General features: G+C 47.6%; 1 protein-coding gene across 3 annotated transcripts in view; it reads left to right on the top strand.

Annotated features, from left to right (window-relative positions):
* RABGEF1 (RAB guanine nucleotide exchange factor 1) overlaps positions 1-3,352 on the top strand; it is a 70,744-nt gene extending 67,392 nt beyond the window's left edge. For all 3 annotated transcript variants that reach the window (XM_040972750.1, XM_040972748.1, XM_040972751.1), the window contains 2 exons: positions 523-779; positions 2,692-3,352. In XM_040972750.1, the coding sequence (XP_040828684.1) occupies positions 523-779; positions 2,692-3,090 (656 nt within the window). In that variant the 3' untranslated portion in view covers positions 3,091-3,352. The remainder of the gene's footprint in view (positions 1-522; positions 780-2,691) is intronic.
* The last annotated feature ends 20,889 nt before the right edge of the window (positions 3,353-24,241 follow it).

Below are 24,241 nucleotides of genomic sequence, written 5' to 3'. Positions count from 1 at the left end.
ACTAACTGCCGGGAAAGGGGTTAGTGAAGGTACCGCTATAACTTAACAGATAATTGATCTGGAAAGGTGGCATTGCAGGCTAATCCTCCATTCACATGGACACCGGCATCCTATATGGACACCATTTCTAGTCCCGGCTGCTCCACTCTGTTACTTTGACTTCCAAGTTAAAGTAAATAAATCTTTTTAAAAAATTGATTATTTCAGTCTGGCATTGTAATGCAGTAGGCTAAGCCTCCACCTGTAGCAATGCATCCCGTATAGGCACCGAATCATGTCCCAGCTGCCTCACTTCTGATCCAAAGATGGTTTATGTTCTTGGGCCCCTCACTCCTGTGGGAGACCTAGCTGGCCCAGATCCAGCTGTTGCAGCCATTTGGGTAGTAAACCTGCAGATGGGAGATGTCTCTCCTCTCTGTTAATCTGTCTTTCAAATAAATCTAAAATGTTTCAAAAATTATAATCTTACTCCTTTCACAGGATTACTTCCTCATAGTAAGCATTATCTTTGCTGCCTTATAGATATCATAGAAATGGATTCTAAGCGTGTGCCTCGGGACAAGTTGGCCTGTATCACCAGGTGCAGCAAACACATCTTCAATGCCATCAAGATCACCAAGAATGAGCCAGCGTCGGCTGACGACTTCTTACCCACGCTCATCTATATTGTTCTGAAGGGCAACCCTCCACGTCTTCAGTCCAATATCCAGTATATCACCCGATTCTGCAACCCAAGCAGACTGATGACGGGCGAGGATGGCTACTATTTCACCAATCTGGTAAGAACTAGATTTCTTGATGTTATGCAGAAGCAGGGAAGTGTTTGTTTAGCGATGCGACGGACCGCCTACAGCCTGTCACGGTAATGCCTCTTGAGTAAAGAGCCAGCGTGGCTGAGGATTCGACTTTTCTCAGAACTCACGTGCCAAGATTGTGCAAGTACTGTGCTTCCTGGGGCCTGAGCTGAGGTGGTGTGGCTTTCAGGCTGGACATCACTCCTCAGTGTCCTGGGTGGAAGGTGCTCACTGCCTGGGCTGCTTAAACCAAGAGTGAGTCAGTTCTTAGAGACTTTGATTCATCTTTAAAAGAATTGAGTTACAAATTCTTTCTTGAAAAGGAGATATATTAAAAAAGAGTTCAGTGTACAATATTCCTCAATATTGTGTGCTGTGGAATAGTGGATTAAGCCACCACTTGCAGCACTGGTATCCCATATGGACATCAGATCATGTCCCAGCTGCTCCACTTCTGGCCCAGCCCTGGTTGTTGTAAGCCATTTGGATGTGAAACAACTGATGGGAGATCTCTCTCTCTCTCCCAGTCTCTACATTCAAATAAATAAATTTTTTAAGGCCCCAAAAATGTATTTCTGTACTTAATCTGTTTTTGTCATTTTTTTCTTTTCCTTTAAGTGGGTTCCCCCACACTGAATGCCTCAAAACTGGACCTGCCCCATTACCCATCGGATCCAGCCATATTGTCCAGTTCACATGTGCAGTGTGCTATGAGTACTTGTAGAGAACTATAATCTTTGTAAGAAGACATCTAACTAGATGTCTGCTTAATTGGGTATGCTTGCTAGCATTTCTAGAATAATACCCGCTGCCTGTACTCGCTGCTCATCACAGAGTTAGCTGTTGAATTCTCACAACACTTCTAGAGGGGTATTCATCATGCTTTATTTATTTATTTATACTTGTTTAATTATATGTTGGAAATAGAGTGTTAGAGGGATCTCCCATCTTCCGGTGCACTCCCCAAATAGCCCCAGCAGCTGATGAGACCTGGGCCGGTCAGATTCCAGAGCTCAAGCCAGGTCTCCTGGGGCAGGAGCCCAGACACGTGGACATCCTCCACTGCCTGCCCAAGCACATTGCCATGAAGCTACATTGGACCTGGAGCAGCTGAGACTTGATCCTGATTTTGCCTTAACTCACTGTGTCACAGTGTCAACCCTAGGTTGGCTGATTTTAAAACTTTTCTTGTAATTATCTTAGAGCATCATGAGGGGCCAGTCTTGCAGCATAGTGGGTTGAGCCACTGCCTGTAGCACTGACATCCCATATTGGTGCCACTCAAGTCCCTGCAGCTTCACTTCTGGTCAGGCTTCCTGTTAATGACCCGGAAAAAGCAGCAGAAGATGGCCTGTGTCCCTGGGCCCCTGCACCCATGTGGGAGACACACGGAGCTCCTGGCTCCTGGCCTTGGCCTGGTCTAGTCCTGGTTAAGGACTTGGGGAATGAACCAGCAAATGGAAGATCTCTGTGTCGCCTTACCCTTTTTATGTCACCCTTCAAATAAATGAAGATTTCTTTTTTTAAAAAGCTGCCATTTTGAAGACAGGATGGCCTGTGTACTACCTCAGTTCCTTGAAGACCTGCTGCCTCTGGCTGCCTGGGCTGCGGACGGACATCATGAGTTGAGCCAGACTCCCGAATGGAATGGCTTTGCAGTGCACATGAGGAGTCTGTCCCAGACTCTTAGCCCAGGAGCTCCTGGGATTGTAAGGGCAATCATTGGCTAGGACTCGGTGATTTTTAAATCTGAAATACATAGATATTCAGGAGTCAGATGTTTTGTCAAGTGTTTGCTTCTGTTCTAAATTCTCCATAATAAGAAAGATTTTTCAGTTGTATTTGAGCATTTGTGACCTTCCTAACCTAACTGTACCGTTCTCTTCTTTTTTTGCAGTGCTGTGCCGTGGCTTTCATTGAGAAATTAGATGCCCAGTCTTTGAATTTAAGTCAGGAGGATTTTGATCGTTACATGTCTGGCCAGACTTCTCCGAGGAAGCAGGAATCCGAGTGTTGGTCTCCCGATGCCTGCTTAGGCGTGAAACAGATGTATAAGAACTTGGATCTCCTGTCTCAGTTGAACAAACGACAGGAAAGGATCATGAGTGAAGCCAAGAAGCTTGAAAAAGACCTAATAGATTGGACAGATGGAGTTGCAAAAGAGGTTCAAGACATTGTTGAGAAATACCCACTTGAAATTAAGCCCCCAAACCCACCGTTAGCAGCTATTGACTCTGAAAATGTGGAAAATGATAAACTTCCTCCACCATTGCAACCTCAAGTGTACGCAGGATGACAGAAATGTATGTGGATAGTATTTATTTGAGCCTAAATTATAGGTAGCCCTTACTACACTCCACGGATTAGAATCTAGACTATAACTTAATTGCTCATAAATGCCCAGGCATTTTTAAAGGTACACTTTGTAGAGATTGTTTTGTTTTCTTTTTCTTTTCCCTGGCAGGGAAAGCTTCGTAAATAATAAAACATTATTTATTTGAGTTACTGAAATAGATTCATCAAAGACTTGTATGAAAATTTGGTCTAAATCTTTTCCTCCTACCTGATTTCCTATGGGCTTCCTCTGTGGCATTCACTGTGATTTGATCTTGGGTAAGTAATTACCTTTCAAAGGATAAAGTAAATGAATGCTACACAGTGTGTAATAAGGGAACTCAGTGTTACCACTGTTTCACAGTTTGAAATAATTTTATAACTGTAAAGACAGAAAATATATTGCTAAGTAAATATGTAAAATTGTAAATATGTAAAAAAAAAAAAGGAATGGTGTCTGCTGTGCATGGCATTTTCGTGTGTTCATTTTTTTTTTCGTTTAAAATGAAGTATGTTGAATGTTTACCTGTATTTAGTTTGCCCTACTAAAACCGCCCACAAGTGTTCAGACCTGTTCCCCTCCAACAGGACTCCATCTTAACGATGATGCACCTAACTTTGGAGTCCTGGGCAGGCAGGATGGTTTCCTGGTCACATGATGTTGCTGTTTAGCATTTGATTGAGGCCTTTGAACCAGGCTTCCCCCTCTGAACTTCGGCTGTAAAGGAGAGGCCCTGGATCTGGGACGGAAGAGCGCTGCTGGGGAATTCTCAGCTCTGAGGTGAAGGGATGCCTGGTACCTCGTGACGCCCCTTGGACTTGGTAGACCACCCGGGTATGCGTCGCATCAGCCTCTCTGGGGATCCTTCAACCTCAATACCGTTGATGTCTGTGGCTAGACAGTGTTTTGTTGTGGGGGCCCCCTTGTGTATGGTAGGATGTTGCTGGGCCCCCTGAGAGCCAGTGGCACCCCCCATAGCTGTGAAAAGTTGTCTCCAGACATTGCCAGATGTCTCCAGAAGGCAGAATGTTCCCCCAGTGAAGAACCACTGTTCTCTTGGATGACTCGGGGATTTTCTGGTGGATAATACGATGTAACCAAAGAAAAATGCATCCAGTGCACACTGTAGTGTTACCTGGTGTCCCAGTCACTTTGGCTCTGTAACTCCCTGGCATCCGGAACCTCTTCTGACCTAAATGGACCCTTTCATGAGCCAAACAGACCCTCGATGCTGCTGCTTCCAGCCGGGGACCCCTGTAGACGATGCGTGTCCTTCTGAGATTGGGTGACTCCCCAGGGTGCCATCATCATTGAGCAGTGGCACATCACATGAGCAGTTAAGACAAGTCGCCTTGTGTTCCCAGCCCCTTTGTCAGAGCACCACAGGTTTGTGTCTGGCGATTCTGGAATAGAACTCTTTTTTTTAATTTCCATGTAAATCTGTCAATCTTGACAGTTTTTTTAAAGCGTGGTTTTCAGCTGGACACCAAGTTCACGTGGAAGGACGTGAGTTGGTACATATGCCAGTGCAAAGCTTCTCCTAGAGTAACCTGGGCCCAGAAAGGTTTCCCCCGCCCACCCACTTTTTCTCCTTTGTACTTTCTAGGTGCTAATCCAGGTATACGTTGTCTGAATTCTCCTGGCAATACTCAGTTCTTTTAGTTGCATATTATGTCTGTTGAATAAAATATGCACATCAGTCTCCATAGAGACTGACTTCTTTGAGTCTCTAGTGTATCTTTAAAATAGATTGTTGGATTGCTTTGTTTGTAGATCTCTCATATTGATTAAATTCCTCAGACCCTTGCCTTGTGTAGAGGCTTACGTTTCTCTTAAGTCAGCATCATCACAGTGGCCAGAGTTTTTCTCAACAAGGAAGTGTGATATTTTATGTACTGTAAATGTGATGGGAATAAACCTTTTGCACCAGAGGCACCCTTATCAATAAAGTTTAATGATTCATTCCTCTTCCAAGCAGATTGATTTGGGGCTGTTTCTTAGACTCTGTTACCACTCACAACATATTGCAGGGGTTTCCTTTTTAAGGGGAAACCACCATTGTCATACTTAAGTGTAACATTTTTCCAATTAAAATTAAGAACAAGACAAAGGGTATTGTTCTGTAGGTGAAGGGATTGATTGGATCCAGGCAGAGATGTTACAGCCTACTCATGAGGACATGAACTCTGGACTTAAGAAAGTTTAGAGTTGGTTTTGAATTTTCACTCTGCTTCTTATTAGCAGTTGATCATTGGGCACTTCTGTGAAACTCCAACTGTGAAATGGGAATAATTGTGCCTGATTCCAGAGGCTGTGGCCCAAATTAAATTACTTAGAACAAGGTAAAGCCATTATTAAGATTTATTTATTTTTATTGGAAAGGCAAATACACAGAGAGGAGGAGAGAGAAAGATCTTCCATCTGCTGGTTCACTCCCCAAGCCACCACAAGGGCCAAAGCTGAGCTGATTTGAAACCAGGAACCAGGAGTTTCTTCATGGTCTCCCATGTGGGTGCAGGGTGTCAAGGCTTTGGGCAGTCCTTGACTGCTTTCCCAGGCCACAAGCGGGGAGCTGGATGGGAAGTAGGGATGCCAGGATTAGAACCAGTGCCTATATGGGATCCCATCGCATGCGAAGCGAGGACTTTAGCAACTAGGCTATCTCACCAGGCCCAAATTCTTACATTTGAGTCAGTGTTGTGTACATGAACTTGAGTGGGACAGTACCCGTGGCATCCTGGTGCAGGGAAAGGTGCTGCCAGCTGTGTTCTTGGCACCACTGTGGGCTGGCAGCTGCATGCTGAGTGCAACACCAATAGTCATGGAAGTTCCAATCCTCTCATCACTGGTTCTCACAGCTAGCTCCATCTTGAAGCTATTTAGGGTCCCACCCCCAAAACCAGAAAATTATGTGTGTCCAGTGCATCGCTGGAAATGTGAGATTGTTGTCACTACGGAGCAGCGTAGCTGTTCCTCAGACTAAAGCACAATTAACGTCTGATCCAGCGGTTGCACTTGTGGGAGTATATCAGGACTCAAAGGGACTTGAGGTTTGCCGACAGTGTTTATAGCAGCACAATTGCCTCCAGATGAGAGGTAGCAGCAAGCCCAGTGTCCGTCAGTGGACAAAATGTATACAGGTGCAGTGGAGGAGTCTACAGGGAATTGTGGCACATGCTATAACATGGAAGATCTAACCATGGCAAAGTCACCACAAAGACTGGATGCTTTCCCTCATGAGGTGCCTAGAATAGTGAAATTCATAGAGCCTTTAGTGGAGTGATGGTGACCAGGGCATGTGAAAGCAGGGAACTAACAGTTGCAGTTTGATAGTGTGGACACTAAGAATTACTCATTCAGGACCCAGGAGACATAAGCCTAATGGTTTTTAATGACTTAGGCTTAGAAAGTGTTTCTGCGTGACCAGTTTTAACATATCAAGGATTTGGGTGTTATTTCACGGGGAATATACATTGGTTTGGTCTGGGTTTTAAGTTAAGGTGAATTTTTAAAATAAGATTTACTTTTATTAGAAAGGCAGATTTTTATAGAGGAGAGACAGAAAGATCTCCCATCTGCTCATTTACTCCTTAAATGACTGTAGTCGCAAATGAGCCGATCAGAAACCAGGAACTTCTGGGTCTCCTGCATGGGTGCAGGGTTCTAAGGCTTTGGCCCGTCCTCTGCAGCTTTCTCAGATCACAAGCAGGAACCTGGATGGGAAGTGGAGCAGCTGGGACATTAATTGGTGCCTGTATGGGATTCCAGTGCTTGCAAGGCAGATTAGCCAATTGACCCATTGTGCCGGGCCTGTACAGTAAAGATGAATTTTTCACAGGTTGGAGATCTCTGGTTTCTAAAAATTATTTATTTAAAGGCAGAGTAATTGGAAGAGGACACAGATTTTCTTTTTTCTTTTGTTTTTTAAGATTTATTTTTAAAGGAAAGGCAGATACGCAGAGAGAAGGAGAGACAAAGACCTTCAGTCCACTGGCTCACTCTCTCAGTGGCTGTAATAGCCAGAGCTGAGCTGATCTGAAGCCAGGAGCTTCGTCCGGGTCTCCCACATGGGTGCAGGATCTCAAGGCTTTGAGCCATCCTCTGCTGCTTTCCCCGGGCCACAAGAAGGATGCTGGATGTGGGGCAGCCAGGACATGAACTGACACCCATATGGGATCCCAGCAGATGCAAGGCGAACATTTAGCCGCTAGGCTATCACAGGGGGTTCCAACACAGCTTTTCTATCCACTGATTTACCTCTGAAATGGCTGCAACAATTAGTCCTGGGCCAGTACTCCACAGGGTTTCCCATGCAGGTAGCAGAAATCCATCTTCCACTGCCTTTCGAGGCACATTGAGGAAGCTGGATCAGAAGTGAAGCAGCTGAGACTCAAATCTGGCACTCAGACTGCACCACAATGCTGCCCAGGTGGGATTAATGATTGTAGAACATGTTACTGCCTTTCTATGAGTGAAGTATTTCAGATGTGAGAAAGAGATAGGCAACGAGGAAGTGTAAAAGAGACACATCCAACCAGCCAAGTGGGTGACTTGCCCAGGAGCCCAGAGCCCAGCTTGCTTTCAGATGGGGCCCCTGTGAGAGTGGGCATACGTTGTCATACTGTGTTGCTGGACTGGAAGCTTTGCAGATGAAGAATACATGAAAATTCCATCCGTGACCTTAGCAGACCAAGTAGCCTCGTTGGCCTTGGCACTGCTGGAATCTCTGGAATGTTCCCTGGTCGAGGACCCGCACCATGTTACATGGCAGGATGTTTGATGTTCTAAATGCTGGGCTGTTTCCCTCGCAGCTTCTAAGGGGCTTCTATATTCCTTCCCTCAGTTAACCACAAGAACTTGCGATGTATTCCCCCCACCTTGATTCCCCCTCGAACACACACAGGCTAACATCTCTTCCTTGTTGCCTAAGAGTCAAACATCTTCAGACAGGGTGTGCTGAAAAAGAAGGCTACTGATGGATTTTGGAGAGGAAATAGACCAAGAATGTGTTGGTAAAGAGTGAAGGGTTTTGGGCCCAGCACGGTAGCGCAGTGGTTAAGGTCCTCACCTTGTACGCCCGGGATCCCATATGGGTGCCGGTTCTAATCCCGGCAGCCCCGCTTCCCTTCCAGCTCCCTGCCTGTGGCCTGGGAAAGCAGTCGAGGACGGCCCAAAGCTTTGGAACCCTGCACCCGCGTGGGAGACCCGGAAGAGGCTCCTGGCTTCGGATCGGCATAGCATCGACCGTTGGGCTCACTTGGGGAGTGAATCATCAGACGGAAGATCTTCCTCTCTGTCTCTCCTCTCTGTATATCCACCTTTCCAATAAAAAAAAAATAATAAAAATAAATCTTTAAAAAAAAAACAAAGAGCGAAGGGTTTTAAACATTTCCTCCATACGGCTATGCCCTATGGACACATTGCATCAGATGGGCCTGTGGGGGTCACAGCTCTGTCCAGCGCTTCTCAGGCCTCAGCAGGTATTTCTGTCGAATCACAGTTAGGATTTTTTTGGGGCGGTTTGTTCTCACTGGATACAGGGTTTCAGTGTGGAGAGATCGAGTCCTGGACACGGGTGGGAGAGGTGGCTGAACCATGTAAATGTCCTTCATTCCACCCAACTGTGCCCTTAGGATGTCTGAGAGAGCACATTTATATACGCGTATTCTCCCATGACAGACTTTATGGTTTTGCAATCTCCCACGCAAGTGACAAGAGAAAAGATTAGCAAGTGACTCTAAGATGCAGAATGTGGTGTTTATATTGTACTAAAGTGTCCATCCACACATTGCAAGGTGGATGTGAAGAGAAAAACATGTGTTTATAATGGGGAACTGCTGATCTTCCCTTTCGTTCGGATCAAATTTAGTATCAGCGACAGCAAGACATACGGATCTTCTGACAGGATGTGACATGAATACACAGAACCTCCTGGGGTGTATTGTTGGCCAAAACGTTTTAGTGCAGTCTAATCAGCGTGCAGACCCAACTTCCAGTTTGCCAATGCTAAATAAAATCAGTGGAGGCCGTTCTTTGATTGAGACTCCTGCATCAGGTCCCAGGAGGCCAGACTGAATGTAAAAAAGAAAGCAGTCGTGTTGTATATAGTCAAGCATTACAGAAGAGCCAGATAGGCTTGCTTTGGCAGCACACATACTAAAATAGGAACGATAGAGAAAGAGCCGGAATAGATGTGGCACCACACCCTTCCCCACGACTGCCTCTAAAAACGACTCCCAGGGCCTGCAGCTCAAATTTGCTCTTGTGCCAAAGCCGTCAACCCAGAGCCAGGCCAGCTCTGGCTGCATCCCCACCTGGACCTGGAGCCTACCATGAAATTTGCAGTTACCATGGCGGACGCCCCTGCTCTCCCTGTGCACCTGACACACACACACACACACACACACACACACACACGCACGCACACACACAGCCAGAACATGAGCATTCACCAACATATCTGGAAATCCCTGTCTTTTTCTGGAGGACTCCACTCACAGCAGCACACCTTTGTGCCTCAGGATCCCATGAAGGGGTGCCCTTCCCCGTACACTGGCCCACCGCCCGCTGTCCCCGACAAACCTCCCGAGTAGCCTGCACTCCTTCCTTTACCTTTTTGATTCCTACCTTTGCTTTGCTAACCACTCTTGTTCCTCAGCTAGCCTTTACCTGCATCTTGTCCTGAAGTTCTGTCCCATGTCAGGGACAAGAACCTGGCTCCCTGGGCCTCCCCATTTCTGCTCCTGAAGCTGTGCATTCCTGAAATGAGAGTGAATCATCTGACCTTCTGAATCATCCAAGATTAAAAGAGGCAGCAGGTTTTCCAACATCACAATGAAGTTCCCTCCATACCCTCCAAGGAAGTAACCTGAAATAACCTGTCAACCAGTTCTTCTTTAAAAAAAAAAATTACATGTATTTCTTTCTTTAAAAGGCAGAGAAACAGACACACAGAGATTTGCTGGTTAACTCTGCAAACGGCTGCAACAGCTGGGGCTGTGTCAGGTGGGAGTCAGGAGTCAGGAGCTCCACCTGGCTCCCCGAGTGGGCGGCAGGGACCCAGCTACCTGAGCTCTCATCTCTTTGACCCCAGAATGCACATGAGCAGCAAGCAGAAAGGGAGGACAGAGCTGGGACTTGAACCTCGGACATAGGATGCAGCTGCTCCAGGCAGTACAGGGCTCTTCCCATCCTTTTGTTTCCCTCTCTTTACAGAAAAGCACCTTGGATTACCATCCCACGTTGTCCACTTACAAACAGGGGCAGAGAAAGGAGGCCGCAGGCCAGGAGGGAAAATGTTGAACACCCGGCCCTCAGCTCTAGGGCATCTGAGCAGAAGTCTGGGCTCACCCCGAGCCGTGGTTGAGAGACTGTGACCACGGAGGCCACTGCTGACCAGGCTGGCACACCCCTGTACGCCAGCACGCTGCATCTTCAAGCCCCCACCCATACCCGTATCCAGTCCAGCAGGACCGTGCCCTGGACCTGCCCTCTGCTGAGCAGTGTTTTACCAGCTAAAACCCTCGCTAATAAAGGCTTTCTTTTCACTGGCTCCTCTAGACTGAAGTCAAAACTTCAATACCTATATTAGAATAAATGGAAAAAAAAATAGATGCAAAGAAAATAAATTTTTCAAAGTTGGAAAGGCTTAGAACCTTTTCTATTAATGGATAAGACTGTTAGGATCACAAGAACAGACAAAAGGCCATAGAAATGGATGAGCAATTTGGATGGGGCACACTTATTTTTAAGATGTACTCATTTAGTTGCCAGCCACTGCTGTGGCTCAGCAGGCTAATCCTCCGCCTTCAAGCAGTGGCATCTCAAATGGGCATGTTTGTGTCCTAGCTACTGCATTTCTGATAGAGCTACCTGCTTATGGCCTGGGAAAGCAGCAGAGGATGGACCAAGGCGTTGAAACCCTGCACTCAGTGGGAGAACTGAAAGCCACTCCTGGCTCTTGGCTTCAGATTGGTTCAGTTCTGTTGTGGCCATTTCCCAAATGAGTGAATCAATGGATAAAAGATCTTTTCTACTCTGTCTCTCTTTTTCTCTCTGTAAATCTGCCTTTCCCATAAAAACTATATAGGACCTGGTGCAATGACTCAAGTGGCTAATCCTCCACTTCAAGTGCTGGAATCCCATATGGGCATCACTTCATGTCCCAGGGACTCCACTTCCCATCCAGCACCCTACTTGTGACTTGAGAAAGCAGCAAAGGATGGCCAAAGCATTAGGTCCCCACACATGCATAGGAGACCTGGAAGAAGCTCCCAGCTGCTGGCTTCGGTTCAGCTCTGGCCATCGCGGTCACTTGAGGAATGAATCAGCAGATAGAAGATCTTCCTTTCTACAAAAACCTGCCTTTCCAATAAGATTTTATTTTTAGAGGATCCCTACTCATGTCCACAAAACTCCCCATCTTAACACAGTCCTCTCTCAGTTATTTCTGGAGATGTCTACCTGGTCCATCAGGTGCATGAATTTCTGCCTCATTAATTGTTTTTTTTTTTTAAGGTTTATTTTATTTTTATTGGAAAGTCAGATATACAGATAGGAGAAGAGACAGAAACGAAGATCTTCTGTCCAGTGATTCACTCCCCAAGTGAGCGCAATGGCCGGTGCTATGCTGATCCGAAGCCAGGATCCAGGAACTTCTTCCAAGTATCCCACACAGGTGCAGGGTCCCAAGGCTTTGGGCCGTCCTCGACTGCTTTCCCAGGCCACAAGCAGGGAGCTGGATGGGAAGTGGAGCTGCCAGGACTAAAACCAGCAGCCCATATGGGATCCTGGGACATTCAAGGCGAGGACTTTAGCTGCTAGGCCATGCCGCCAGGCCCTGCCTCATTAATTGTTTAGTGATGCTAAATTCATGTTCTTGTCTGCTTGTTCATCAGCCGCATTCTTCGTTCCAGGAGTTTAAATCAGCAGTTACAGGGCTTAGTGAAGCCAAAGCCAGGAGCCTGGAAATCCATCTGCACTTCTACATGGGCACAAAGATGCTAGCACTTGATTTATCTGCTACTGCTTTCCTGGGTACATTCGCAGGGAGCTGGATTAGAAGTGGAGCAGTTGGTCTTGAACCACTACTCTTCTTTGTCATTGTTGTTCATCGTTTTGGTTTTGTTTGTTTGTTTTAGATTTTATCTATTTTTACTGGGAAGTCAGATTTACAGAAAGGAGAGACAGAGAGAATGATCTTCCATCCTCTGATTCACTCCCCAAGTGGCCGCAGTGGCCAAGCTGAGTTGATTCAAAACCAGTAGCCAAGAGCTTCTTCTGGATCTCCCATGTGGGTGCAGGATCCCAAGGCTTTGGGCCATCCTCAATTGCTTTCCCAGCCACTAGCAGGGAGCTAGAGGGCAAGTAGAGCAGCCGGCATATGTGTTGGCGCCCATATGGAATCCCAGGTATGCAAGGCAAGGACTTTAGCCACTAGGCTAACATGCCAGGCCCAAACCACTACTCTGTATGAGATACTGACATCACAGGTGGAGGCTTAACCCTCCATGCCACAAGGACAGCCTGTCCCACACATCCCTTAAAACAGGTGCTTCAAGTCTGGATGCTTCTTCACATACAGACCCAAGGATGTTTTCCCCAGCTGTTTCCTGTAAGGGCCGTGGTCAGTGCTGGCGTCCATCTGTTGAAATGCTTACTAGCAAATAGCCCAGGAAGTCTTGACCGAAGGCTCCCAGCTTACTCAAGAACCAAAGTCCTTGCGCTGAGCTGGGGAAGATTCAACTCTGCTGTTTCATTTTATCTGTAACACGCGCCAGGATTGCTTCAATTTTACCATCTACATTGTCCCGAAGCAAAAACGAATTTGTGCTGGGGGCGGGTGGGGTGGGTTATGTTTATAATAATGAAATTGGGCTGCTCATTAGCGCAGATCCCCACTGATTTTCCTATTACAATGTTCAAGGGTTTTAAAGATTATTTATTTAAAAAGCAGAGGGAACAAGAAAGAGTCTTTCATCCTCTGGTAAACTGCCCAAATAGCTTCAATAGCTAGAAACAGTCACACCAAAGCCAGGCCCTTGGAACCCCATCTGACTTTCCCATGAGGGTGTTAGAGCACCAAGTACCTGAGCCACACTACCTGCTGCCCCTCAGGGTGTGCACTAGCAGGAAGGTGGAATTAGGGCCTGGCATGATAGCCTAGCGGCTAAAGTCCTCATCTTCCACACGCCGAGATCCAATATGGGCACTGATTCTAACCCCAGCATCCCCACTTCCCATCCAGCTCCCTGCTTGTGGCCTGGGAAAGCAGTCGAGGAAGGCCCAAAGTTTTGGGACCCTGCACCCGTGTGCGAGACCCAGAAGAGGCTCTGGGCTCATGGTTTCAGATTGGCGCAACTCTGGCCGTTGTGGTCACTTGCGGAGTGAATTATCAGATAGCAGATCTTCGTCTCTGTCTCTTCTCCTATCTGTAAATCTGACTTTCCAATAAAAACAAAATAAATCTTAAAAAGAAAAAAAAAAAAAAGCTGGAATTTGAAGCAGAGCCAGGATTGCAACTCAGACACTGTGACGTGGCATGCTGGCACCGTAAGTGACATCATTGGTGTTGGTGCTCCCTTCTTTCCCGCTGTGTGTCAAGTGCATGCTGCATCCACACTGTGGGATGCTGAAACCCCACAGAACATGCTTGGAATTTGGGAGCCACACTCCACCAGGCAGCTAGAAGCTGAGGAACCTCAGAATCAAAATCCTAACCATTTGTTCATGGCTCATTGCTACTAAGAAACTGTGTGAGCTTGGGTCCGGCAGCGTGGCCTAGAGGCTAAAGTCCTGGCCTTGAACGCCCCAGGATCCCATATGGGCTGCTGGTTCTAATCCTGGCAGCTCCACTTCCCATCCAGCTCCCTGCTTGTGGCCTGGGAAAGCAGTCGAGGATGGCCCAAAGCCTTGGGACCCTACACCCACTTGGGATACTTGGAAGAAGTTCCTGGATCCTGGCTTCGAGTTGGCATAGCATTGGCTGTTGCACTCACTTGGGGAGTGAATCACTGGACAGAAGATCTTCCTCTCTGTATATCTGACTTTCCAAGAAAGAAGGAAGGAAGGAAGGAAGGAAGGAAGGAAGGAAGGAAGGAAGGAAGGAAGGAAGGAAGGAAGGAAGGAAGGAAGGAAGAAACCGTGTGAGCTTGCAGGCCAAATGGCCTGTGTGACCTTTAGAACTGACAGGCTCCAACTGTTATGAATCGAGGCACAAGTCTGGTTATCTCACAGGTGGCTCTGAGTAATTGAGTGGTTACCTTAATCGCTGGACTGGAGAAAAGCCAGGCATGGGCTGTCCAGCCTAGATAAGCAGAGAATGCGTGGTGTTTTCCCTCACCTTCCATGCTATTGTGAATTGCCCCTTTTGAAGCTACTGTGGACTGCCCTTATAAACCCCTGTGAATGTGCTGTTCAGGACCACACTTCAATAAGGGATGTTGTTCTCAGCTGGCTGGTCAGCTGGCCAGTTGGTCAGTCGGTTGCCTGCTTTCAACCAAGAACCGCTGCGTCTGTGATGGTTGGAAGCCCTAGCTCAAGTTTGCATAACCCGCCCTTGTGTGTTTGCATCGATTTCAAACTCCTGGTGATTTCTGGGGAATCTCAAAATCAGGGCACAACAATGGCAGTGTCAGGGAAGAATGCTCTCCTGTGAGCCCCAGTAGGACAGCTTCCCTCAACACAGTCCCAGGAGGACTTTCCAGCCCTGCCCCGCAATTGTCCTCCGGCAGTTGATCAAGCAGGGAAACTGACACGTCTGAGACTAAATCCTGCCCCAAGTTCAACTGCCAGCTCAGATGAGGGCTCTAGGGGAGGGGAGGTCCAAAGGAAAGACATGATTTGGTCTAACGGATGACTCAGACCCTGAAACCGCATTCTTGAGACAGCTGCCGAGATCTCACAGTGCCAAAGCCAAGTGTCAGAAGTCAACTGGCATGGGAGGCACCAAGCAGGGCTGAGCCCTCCACCAGGGGCAGAGAAAGGTGGGCTGCACAAGAGAGGAGCTTCGTCCCAGGCTCCATCCAGATCAAGTCACAATTCTGAATGTGGATGTGTCTGGAGACGCAGGAATCTGCTTTTAATACCGGCATGTGATGTTTTGAACAGGATGACGGAGTGGAGCTAGAATGCATTTAAGGACCACATAGGTTTGAAAAGCACATGACTCATGGAGAATTCTGGGGGAGAAAAAATGTACTCTTTTTTTTTTTTTTTTGAGAATTTGCTCTCACTTGGCATCAAAACTAAGGACTTGTTTTCCAAATGTTTTGGCTTCAAAGCAAAAACAAAAGCAAAACAAAACAAAACAAAATCACAATAGCTTGGAAACCATTCATCATTTTGTTTTGTTTTTCTTTTGCTGATGAATCATCTGGTCCAGACAGAAACATCTGCACACTGCTTCCTTTCATGACGGGTATCGGTGTCTGGGAACTCGGGGGGAAAGGGACCCAAACCCTTAAACCATCACCTGCTCCCGCCCAAGGTTTGCCTTAGCAGGAACTGGTGTCCAGAATAGAGCCAGAACTTGAACCTAAGCATTCAATACAGGATGCAGGGGTCCTAAGAAGGGCCTGTTGTAATTGCTCTCTAAAGCCTGCCCCAGTGTTGAATTTTTAAAGATTTATTTTTATTATTTTTATTATTATTTTTTTTATTGGAAAGGCGGATATACAGAGAGAAGAGACAGAGAGGAAGATCTTCCGTCCGATGATTCACTCCCCAAGTGAGCACAACGGCTGATGCTATGCAAGCCAGGAGCCTCTTCCGGGTCTTTGGGCCATCCTCGACTGCTTTCCCGGGCCACAGGCAGGGAGCTGGAAGGGAAGCGGGGCTGCCGGGATAGAACCGGCGCCCACATGGGATCCTGGGCGTGCAAGGTGAGGACCTTAACCACTGCACCACCGTGCCGGGCCCCAGTGTTGAATTTTTAAAGGAATAATTAAAGTGGGAAAAGTCCTTAGGCCAGTGCTGTGGTGTAATGTATAAAGCCACTGTCTGTCACGCTGACATCCCGTGTGGACACCACTTGCCATCCAGCTGCCTGCTGATGACTTGGGAAAGCAGCAGAGGATGGCCCACGTGCTTAGGCTCCTGTACCCACGTGGACTATTTTGTCATTTCCAACAAAATCTTCCTTTTTTGTATGCAATGTAATTGTTTCTCTTGAAAGCTTAGGTGTGCCACTCAGCTTTTTGTTACTATAACAGAATACCCGAGGCAGCCCAGCTTTATAAAGACAAGAGAGCTTGTTTCGGCTCATGGCACTGGAGATTCACTGGCCAATAATGGTTTGTGCTCTGATGATGGCCTTATTGGCAGCATCCCCCTGTGGTGACGAATGTCACAGTGCTGAGACAGGGATAGGGCAGGCATTTGGCAAAGCAGTGAAGGTGGTGTGGGGTGAAGACCCCCGAGAGACTGACCGCCAAAGAAACAAGTAAATTTTTAACAACAGCAAGAAAAACCACAGACCACATGATCACTTGATGTTGGTACATTCACAGAATGGTACCATGGTTGTCACAATCAGATTTGGAATACTGTCATCATCCTCCAAAGAAACCCTGATCTGCCTCTGATTCCACCTGCCGGATGTCTCTCAGTATAGGGGGTCGCTGTCTGTACAGCTCTGTCCATTCTAGGCCTTTCTCAGAAATGCCCACCCATGATGCATCACTGTTGTGGGTTAAGCAGTTCACTAGCACTCGTTAAGCCAAGCACTGCAGGGAGTGGGCTTGGGGCTAGAAGCACCTGGTCTACATGGACTCAGCTGTATCCAATATGTGCTAATGAGGGTGTAGGGGAAAGAGTAAACAAGAAGTAAATGAAAGGTCAAGAGAGGAGGCAATAAAGGGAGGCCTTTGAAGAGAGACTTCGGGGACACTTCCACCATCATTGGTCTCCTGTTGGTGCCTCATCCCCCAGACCTTCGACGTGTCCATGTTACTGGCTCTGCAGGCCGGAACACATCACCTTTTAAGACCGGCTTCGTTCACTCAGCATAGGGTTTTCCACATTCATCCGTGCTGCAGCAGTATCGGCTCTCCATCCTCTTTGCGACTGAATAAGCTCATTGTAAAGATCTATCTCATTTTGCTTCTGTTTTCATCAGTTAGTGAACATTCGGGTGTCCACTTTTTTACATATTATGATGCTACTGTGGACATTTTTCTTTTCATTGGGATATATATATATTTTAAAGATTTTTAAGACTTATTTATTTCTATTACAAAGTTAGATATACAGAGAGGAGGAGAGATAGAGAGGAAGATCTTCCCTCCGATGATTCACTCCCCAAGTGGCCACAATGGCTGGAGCTGAACCAATCCCAAACCAGGAGCCTCTGCCGGGTCTCCTTCGTGGGTGCAGGGTCCCAAAGCTTTGGGCCCTCCTCGACTGCCCTCCTCCTAGGCCACCGGCAGGAAGCTGGATGGGAAGTGGGACCACCGGGATTAGAACCGGAGCCCATATGGGATCGTGGTGCGTACAATGCAAGGACTTTAACCACTACGCTATTGCATTGGGTCCAAGGACATTTATTTCTGATTTTCTTCAGTCTCTAGAAGTGCTGGGTCAAATGGTGACTCTGGGTTTACTTGTTTGGGAACTACTAGATGGCACCACCTAAGTTTTTTTAAAAAGTATTTTGAAATGCTATGCCTGGTAGCTAGGATCAGATTTGAGAGAGCCTCCTGGAGGTCTCAATAACCATGTCATAGATGATTGCCAATGCCAGTGGGATTCCTTTAAGTGCAGAAGCAATTGCAAGCTAGCTGAGGGCCATTCCACTGCGGAGCTGTTCTCACTGTTGTTTAGATAACTCAATGTTGCCTGTGCAGGTCCAGGCTGCAGCATCCGCAGAGCACCCTAAAGCAGGGTGTATGGCAGGCCGGGCTGCACCAACTCATGCAAAGGCCAGGATGAATGGGGCAGGTCATAGCATGATCCAAACACCCACTGACATGTGTGAGATTTGGGTCTGGGAATGGCCTGAATGGGGGAACCTGGGAAATTCCCCTAGTGGGTCATAGCTTCCGCTGAGGAGCATGTGGTTCAGGACCGTGTGTTGGGCAGCTGGGGCAGGTAGCTCCATCCGTTGGCAAGTGTGTGAGTTGGTTTTGGAAGGGGGTGGGCCAGGCAGGGCTGAGCAAACCATAGCCCACTGGCAACTGCAGAAACCAGGATGGAGTGCAGGTTATGCTAGGCTAGGCTGCCATACGTATTGGTTTATATGAGCCAGGGATGGGAGCAGACTGAGCAGGGCCAGGTTCCAGCACCTGTCAGCGAGAGCTGGGACTGAGGCCAGCTAGGCTAGGCCAGGCTGCAGGTTCCAAAGGCAAGGGCCAAGATGGTGGAGGGGCTGCGCCAAGCTGAGTTAGAGCAACCACTGGCGTGATCTGTGGCTGGGATCAGGCCTGGTTAGACAGCATGTGTCAGAGCTGGGCCTCTTCAGTGGCTTAGATGGAGCAGCGGACGGCATATCCAGAAGCGTGTGGAGGATATGCAGTCACTGGAGTCCTGCAGAGGACACCTGGTACCATAACAGAGGGTGGAGGACAGAATAAATCAACCAACTACCCCAGCCAGGGGTTGGCAGTGAATTCCCCGGGCAAGCAGAGTCTCTAAGGTGGACCATGTCAGCCAGTGGAGTCTCGAGAGATTTCATTGTGATTGGAGTGGCAAGATTGGCAACAATACAGAACTGTCTGTACCGGCCAGCAGAGCCAGTAACGTGGACACGGTGAGGGTCTGGGGATGACACACCGACAGGAGACCAGTAATGGTGGAAGAAGTCTCTCCGGCCTCCCTTTATTCAGCCATATATACTCCCCCCCCCCCATCCCCTAGCAGAACAATAGGATGCTAATGAATCTGATAGACCAGGTGCCACTAGCCTCAAGCTCATTTCCTGCAGGTGCTAAGCTTAACAAATGCTAATCAACTCCTTAGCCCACAACACTGTTCAGCTGTCCAAACCACTTGAGCAGTGCCCCACATCAGGGACCCTGGGATGGATGGGAGGCTGGGTGTGGCTTCTTCCCTTATCTCTCCCCTCCCCCCAGATACAGGAAGGAAAAGAAGAGATTGTGGAAAACCATGATCTCAGCTACTTTCCTCTAGTCCTTGACCCTTGGCACCCTAATGAAATATGTAAAAATTATCAAAAATGAAATTTATACAACAAGAAAAAAATATTGCCTGGGAGCACAGTTTTGGTCTACTATTGGCATGGAAAGAAAGACGGGATGGATCCTTCAGTTGGTCCATTCTGCATTCCGATGAAGAGAGCAGCCAACAGAGGACAGAAGATACGCACAGATGCTCCCCTCTTTCCAGCAGTGTTCAAGGTCAGACATTACCCTTCCTTCTCAGAGTCTCAAGACCCATTTTGATCATTGCTGATGCCTGTTGTTGGTGTATAAAATCATTGCACTACTTCATGGAACAGCTCTTTTACTTCCTGGGCTTGATGCCTGTCAGTTTCATCTTGCCTACTGAAATTACCCCCTTTGTAATAATGGGACAGAGTGTGTGTGTGTGTCTCAAAAATTTAGCTGAGTCATCTACAATTTTACCATGAGCCAAAAAAGACATGGTTCAACCACAAGAAGGTGGTGAACTTCACTCTTTTTGCTGGTGCTGAGAGCAGCCACCACGGGACTGAAATGTTTGTGGATGCGGGATTTGTGTGTAGCTCCCTTTTGATCCATTTTTTCTAGAACCTGAGGCTTGGACTCTTTTTGTTTCCAGACTTTGCTAGAAAGTTGAATTTGTTATATCTGATATCAAAGTCCTCTCATTTCAAAACAAGTGTGTTAATTCTGATATCCTTTTTAAAATATTTTCTTTATTGCAAAGTCAGATATACAGGGAGAAGGAGAGACAGAGAGGAAAATTTTCCATATGATGATTCACTCTCCAAGTGACCACAATGGCTGGTGCTGCACCAATCTGAAGCCAGGACCCAGGACGCCTCTCCCAGGTCTCCCATGCGGGTGCAGGGTCCCAAGGCTTTGGGCCATCCTCGACTGCTTTCCCAGGCCACAAGCAGGGAGCTGGAAGGGAAGTGGTGTCCATATGGGATCACAGCATGTGCAAGGTGAGGACTTCAGCCACTATGCCACTGTGCCAGGCCCAGTAATGATATCTTTTAAAAATATATAATTTGTTTTGGAAATACATATTGACAGAGAAAAGGAGAGACAGGGAAAGATCTTTTAACTGCTGATTCACTTCCCAAGTGGCCGTGATGGCAGGAGCCAAGTTGATCCAAAACCAGGAGCCAAAGCTTCCTCTAGGTCTCCCATGCGGGTACAGGATCCCAAGGCTTTGGGCCGTCCTCTGCTGCTTCCTAGGCCATAAGGGAACTGGAGGTAAAGTGACAGCTGGGAGGGACATGGACTAACACCCCATTGGATGCTGGTGCTGACAGGATAAGGATTAGCCAGTTGAGCCATCCTGCTGGTCCTAATTTTGACATCATTTATAAGAATCATTATTTTTCTTTCTAAATATGAGAGCTTTTCACAAATTCATGGAAAATGCATATTATAAAAAATGATGTCTGGATTTCAAAAACATTATAACAAAGTTAAATTAACCTTTTTTAATTAAAGACTTGTTTATTTTTATTGGAAAGTCAGATATACAGAGAGAAGGAGAGACAGAGAGGAATATCTTCTATCTGTTGATTCACTCTCCAAGTGGCCCGCAAAGGCTGGAGCTGAGCTGATCTGAAGCCAGGAGCCTCTTCCGGGTCTCCCACGCAGCTGCAGGGTCCCAAGGCTTTGGGCCGTCCTCGACTGATTTCCCAGGTCACAAGTAGAGGGCTGGATGCGAAGCCGGGATTAGAACCAGCGCCTCTATGGGATCCCAGGCACGCAAGGCATGGACTTTAGCCTCTAGGCTACCATGCTAGGCTAACCTTTAACTCCACTTTCTACAAACTTTTTCAGGTTTCCTTGTAATGCCTAACCACGTTTTTACTGAAGAAGTCATTACCTTGGCAGCAAATCCCACTGGTAGCATCAACTGCACTACTGGTGGCAGCTGAGTTAGGATTCAACAGGGTTAAGTTCCTAAAAGAACTCCAAGTGCCCATCTGAAGAAACTAAGCCTATTACAGAAAAAAAACACAGCTTCGACACGAAAGTTAAAATACGCAAGTGTATCACAGCCAAAGACTGCTTTATAGTGAGCGTTCCGGGAAGGTCTGTTGCAGATACCCATCGAGACAAGACAGATCCCAGTTCTCTTTCGGATCAGGAACCTCAGGAGGAGCAGGGAACACTTTGGAGTTTATCTTGGGTTATCTTTCTGTTATGCTGCTCACAGACATATTCCTGCTGCACAACTAGCCTCCAACGTATAGACTGGAGTCTCACTATTGTACATATAAATAGCGAGAGGCTGATACAAACTGCTCCCAAACTTCTTGCATGCACGGTTACGAAACAACACAATGCATTCGCGTGTGCCATGACTGGACCGGAGCTCAGCACCCTGAAGGGACCCCCACTAATTGCTCAGGGTGGTTTCCACCCTACCAGAGTCAGCTTTTCAAAGCCCAAGTTTACCTTTGGATGGTGCTTTGCAGGTCTTGGAGGACTTTCACTGAGCTCAGCTGGTCCTGCTCCCCAGAAAAGACTGAAGGACTTGAGGCTTAGGGTGCTGGCAGCGAGACCTGAAGTCCCCCCTGAAGTCCTCCAAAGCCATGTGCTCTTAGCCTCATTCCAAGACAACCAGCTGCTTATTCTCAGCAAGCGCCCCTCCCCACCCTTTCCTGTCTATTGGAACGCACATTTCTTCTTACCTGAAAATGCTTACTGTTCTTTCATTGAAAACAATTTTTTTTGCTGTTTGTATTAAACGTGCATGAAAATAAGATTATAGCAGGGTCCGGCATGGTAGCCTAGTGGCTAAAGTTCTTGCCTGGAATGTGCCATGATATCATATGGGCACAGGTTCTAACCCGGCAGCCCTGCTTCCCATCCAGCTCCCCGTTCGTGGCCTGGGAAGGTAGTCAAGGACGGCCCAAAGCTTTGGGACCCTGCACCTGCGTGGGAGACCCAAAAGACGCTCTGGGCTCATGATTTCAGATTGGCACAGCTCTGGCCGTTGTGGTCACTTGGGGAGTGAATCAACAGATGGCAGATCTTCCTCTCTGTCTCGCCTTCTCTCCGTACATCTGACCTTGCAATAATAAATAAATAAATCTTAAAGGCAAATAGCATTATAACAAATTGCTTTTTAAGGGCAGATAGGCTAATCCTCCCCCTGTGACTCTGACATCCCATATGGGCATGGATTCTAGCCTTAGCTGCTTCCCATCCTGCACCTTGCTAATAAAACAAATGAGAAAGAGGCAGAGGATGGCCAAGTGTGTGGGTCCCGGCACCCACGTGGGAGATGTGGCTCCCGGCTCCCAGCTTCGGGCTGGCCTGTCTCTGGTTGTTGTGACCATTTACGATGTAAATCAGCAGATGGAAGCTCTCTCTCCCTCTCCCTCTCTCTCTAACTCTGACTTTCAAGTAAAATAAATAAATCTTTAAAAAATGGATTTTTATACTTTGGTGCACAGAATTCGTGAAACTTATTTTTAATGATGTATTCACGTATTTGAAAGGTGGAATTAAAGAGAGGGAGAGGGCCATGAAGAGAGAGATCTTCTATCCACTGGTTTACTCTCCAAGTGGCTGCGACATCTGGAGCTGAACCAGGCTGAAGACAGGAGCTTGGAACTTCACCCAAGTCTCCCACACAGACAGCAAGAGCCCTGTGAAGTATGTGACGCTCGGCTGCTTTCCCAGGCGTGTTACCAAGGAGCTGGACCGGAAGTACAGCAGCTAGAAATTGAACTGGTGCCCCTCTAGGGGTGTATCCATCTCAGACAGCTTAACTTGCTGTGCATGGTGCAGACCCTGATGAAACTGATTTTCCTCGACTTCCGACAAGGTTATGACATTATCCATATGAACATGTCCCTTAGAGCACTGATGTGTCAGAGGCACGGTCCTTAATGCCGCGACGGGGAATGTTGTGGGAAGGGGCATGGCCCAATGGGAGCTGCCCTGAGAAGGTGTCCTTGCAGCTTGGGGTGGGAGGCCTATGATCTGGGCGGGCCAGTGGTTGTCAGAGACTGAGCTTGAATGGCGCTCTGCTGTCCCGTGTAGTGATGTTGTGTGTGGAGTCAGACGGGATAATAGGCAGTTAGGATTTCTGGTCCCTGGTGAAGTTACTTTTTGAAAATATAAAATTCATATTTCTCTCCCCCGCCCCTTTTTTTAAAAACTATCCAAGAGCACTTTTTTCTTTCTTTTTTAAAGGTTTATTTATTTATTTATCTTAAAGATTTATTTATTTTTTATTGGGAAGGCAGATATACAGAGAGGAGGAGAGACAGAGAAGAAGATCTTCTGTTTGATGGTTCACTCCCCAAGAGGCCGCAACGGCCAGAGTTGAACCAATCTGAAGCTAGGAGCCAGGAGCCTCTTCCGGGTCTCCCACATGGGTGCAGGGTCTCAAGGCTTTGGGCTGTCCTCGACTTGCGTCCCAGGCCACAGGCAGGGAGCTGGATGGGAAGTGGAGCTGCCGGGATTAGAACTGGTGCCCGTATGGGATCCTAGCGCTCCGCGCCCGATGCAAAGTATTTGTAACAATTTAATAAATAAGTGAAAGCTCCAGAAAGACCACTTCCTCTGCTTTGGAAGTACTTGTGTCTACCTTCCCCAGTCCCATCTCTTCACCCCAGCTTTTAGTGAGCACAAATGACTGCCTTGTCCACACGATGCCTATACCGGTGCCAAGTGACACGCGTTTTTCCAGGCAATGACAGCAGTCACAAGCGAGGTTACCTTTAAGTGTCCTGAATAATGCCAGATTATTGGAGGCAGTGTGGAAAATTCGATTTAGCAGCACAGAGCCTGGCCACATCACCGCCCACCCGTTGGCCGACACGCGACGCGCTGCGCAGGCGCGCCCACCGCGAACGTACGTCACGCAGCCGGGCCCGTCCGCACGCACGTGATCCCCCTCAGAGGCGGGTCCTCCGCCGTCGCCCCCGAGGAAGCTTGTCCCGGCCGCGCCGCCGTCGGACGCCAGGTGTCGG

Source organism: Ochotona curzoniae, unplaced genomic scaffold (assembly GCF_017591425.1).
Source record: "Ochotona curzoniae isolate NIBS_2020 unplaced genomic scaffold, NIBS_Ocur_1.0 contig_2321, whole genome shotgun sequence".
NCBI lineage: Eukaryota > Metazoa > Chordata > Mammalia > Lagomorpha > Ochotonidae > Ochotona > Ochotona curzoniae.
The sequence above is the reverse complement of the archived record's forward strand: the minus strand, read 5'-3'. Positions and strand labels throughout refer to the sequence as shown.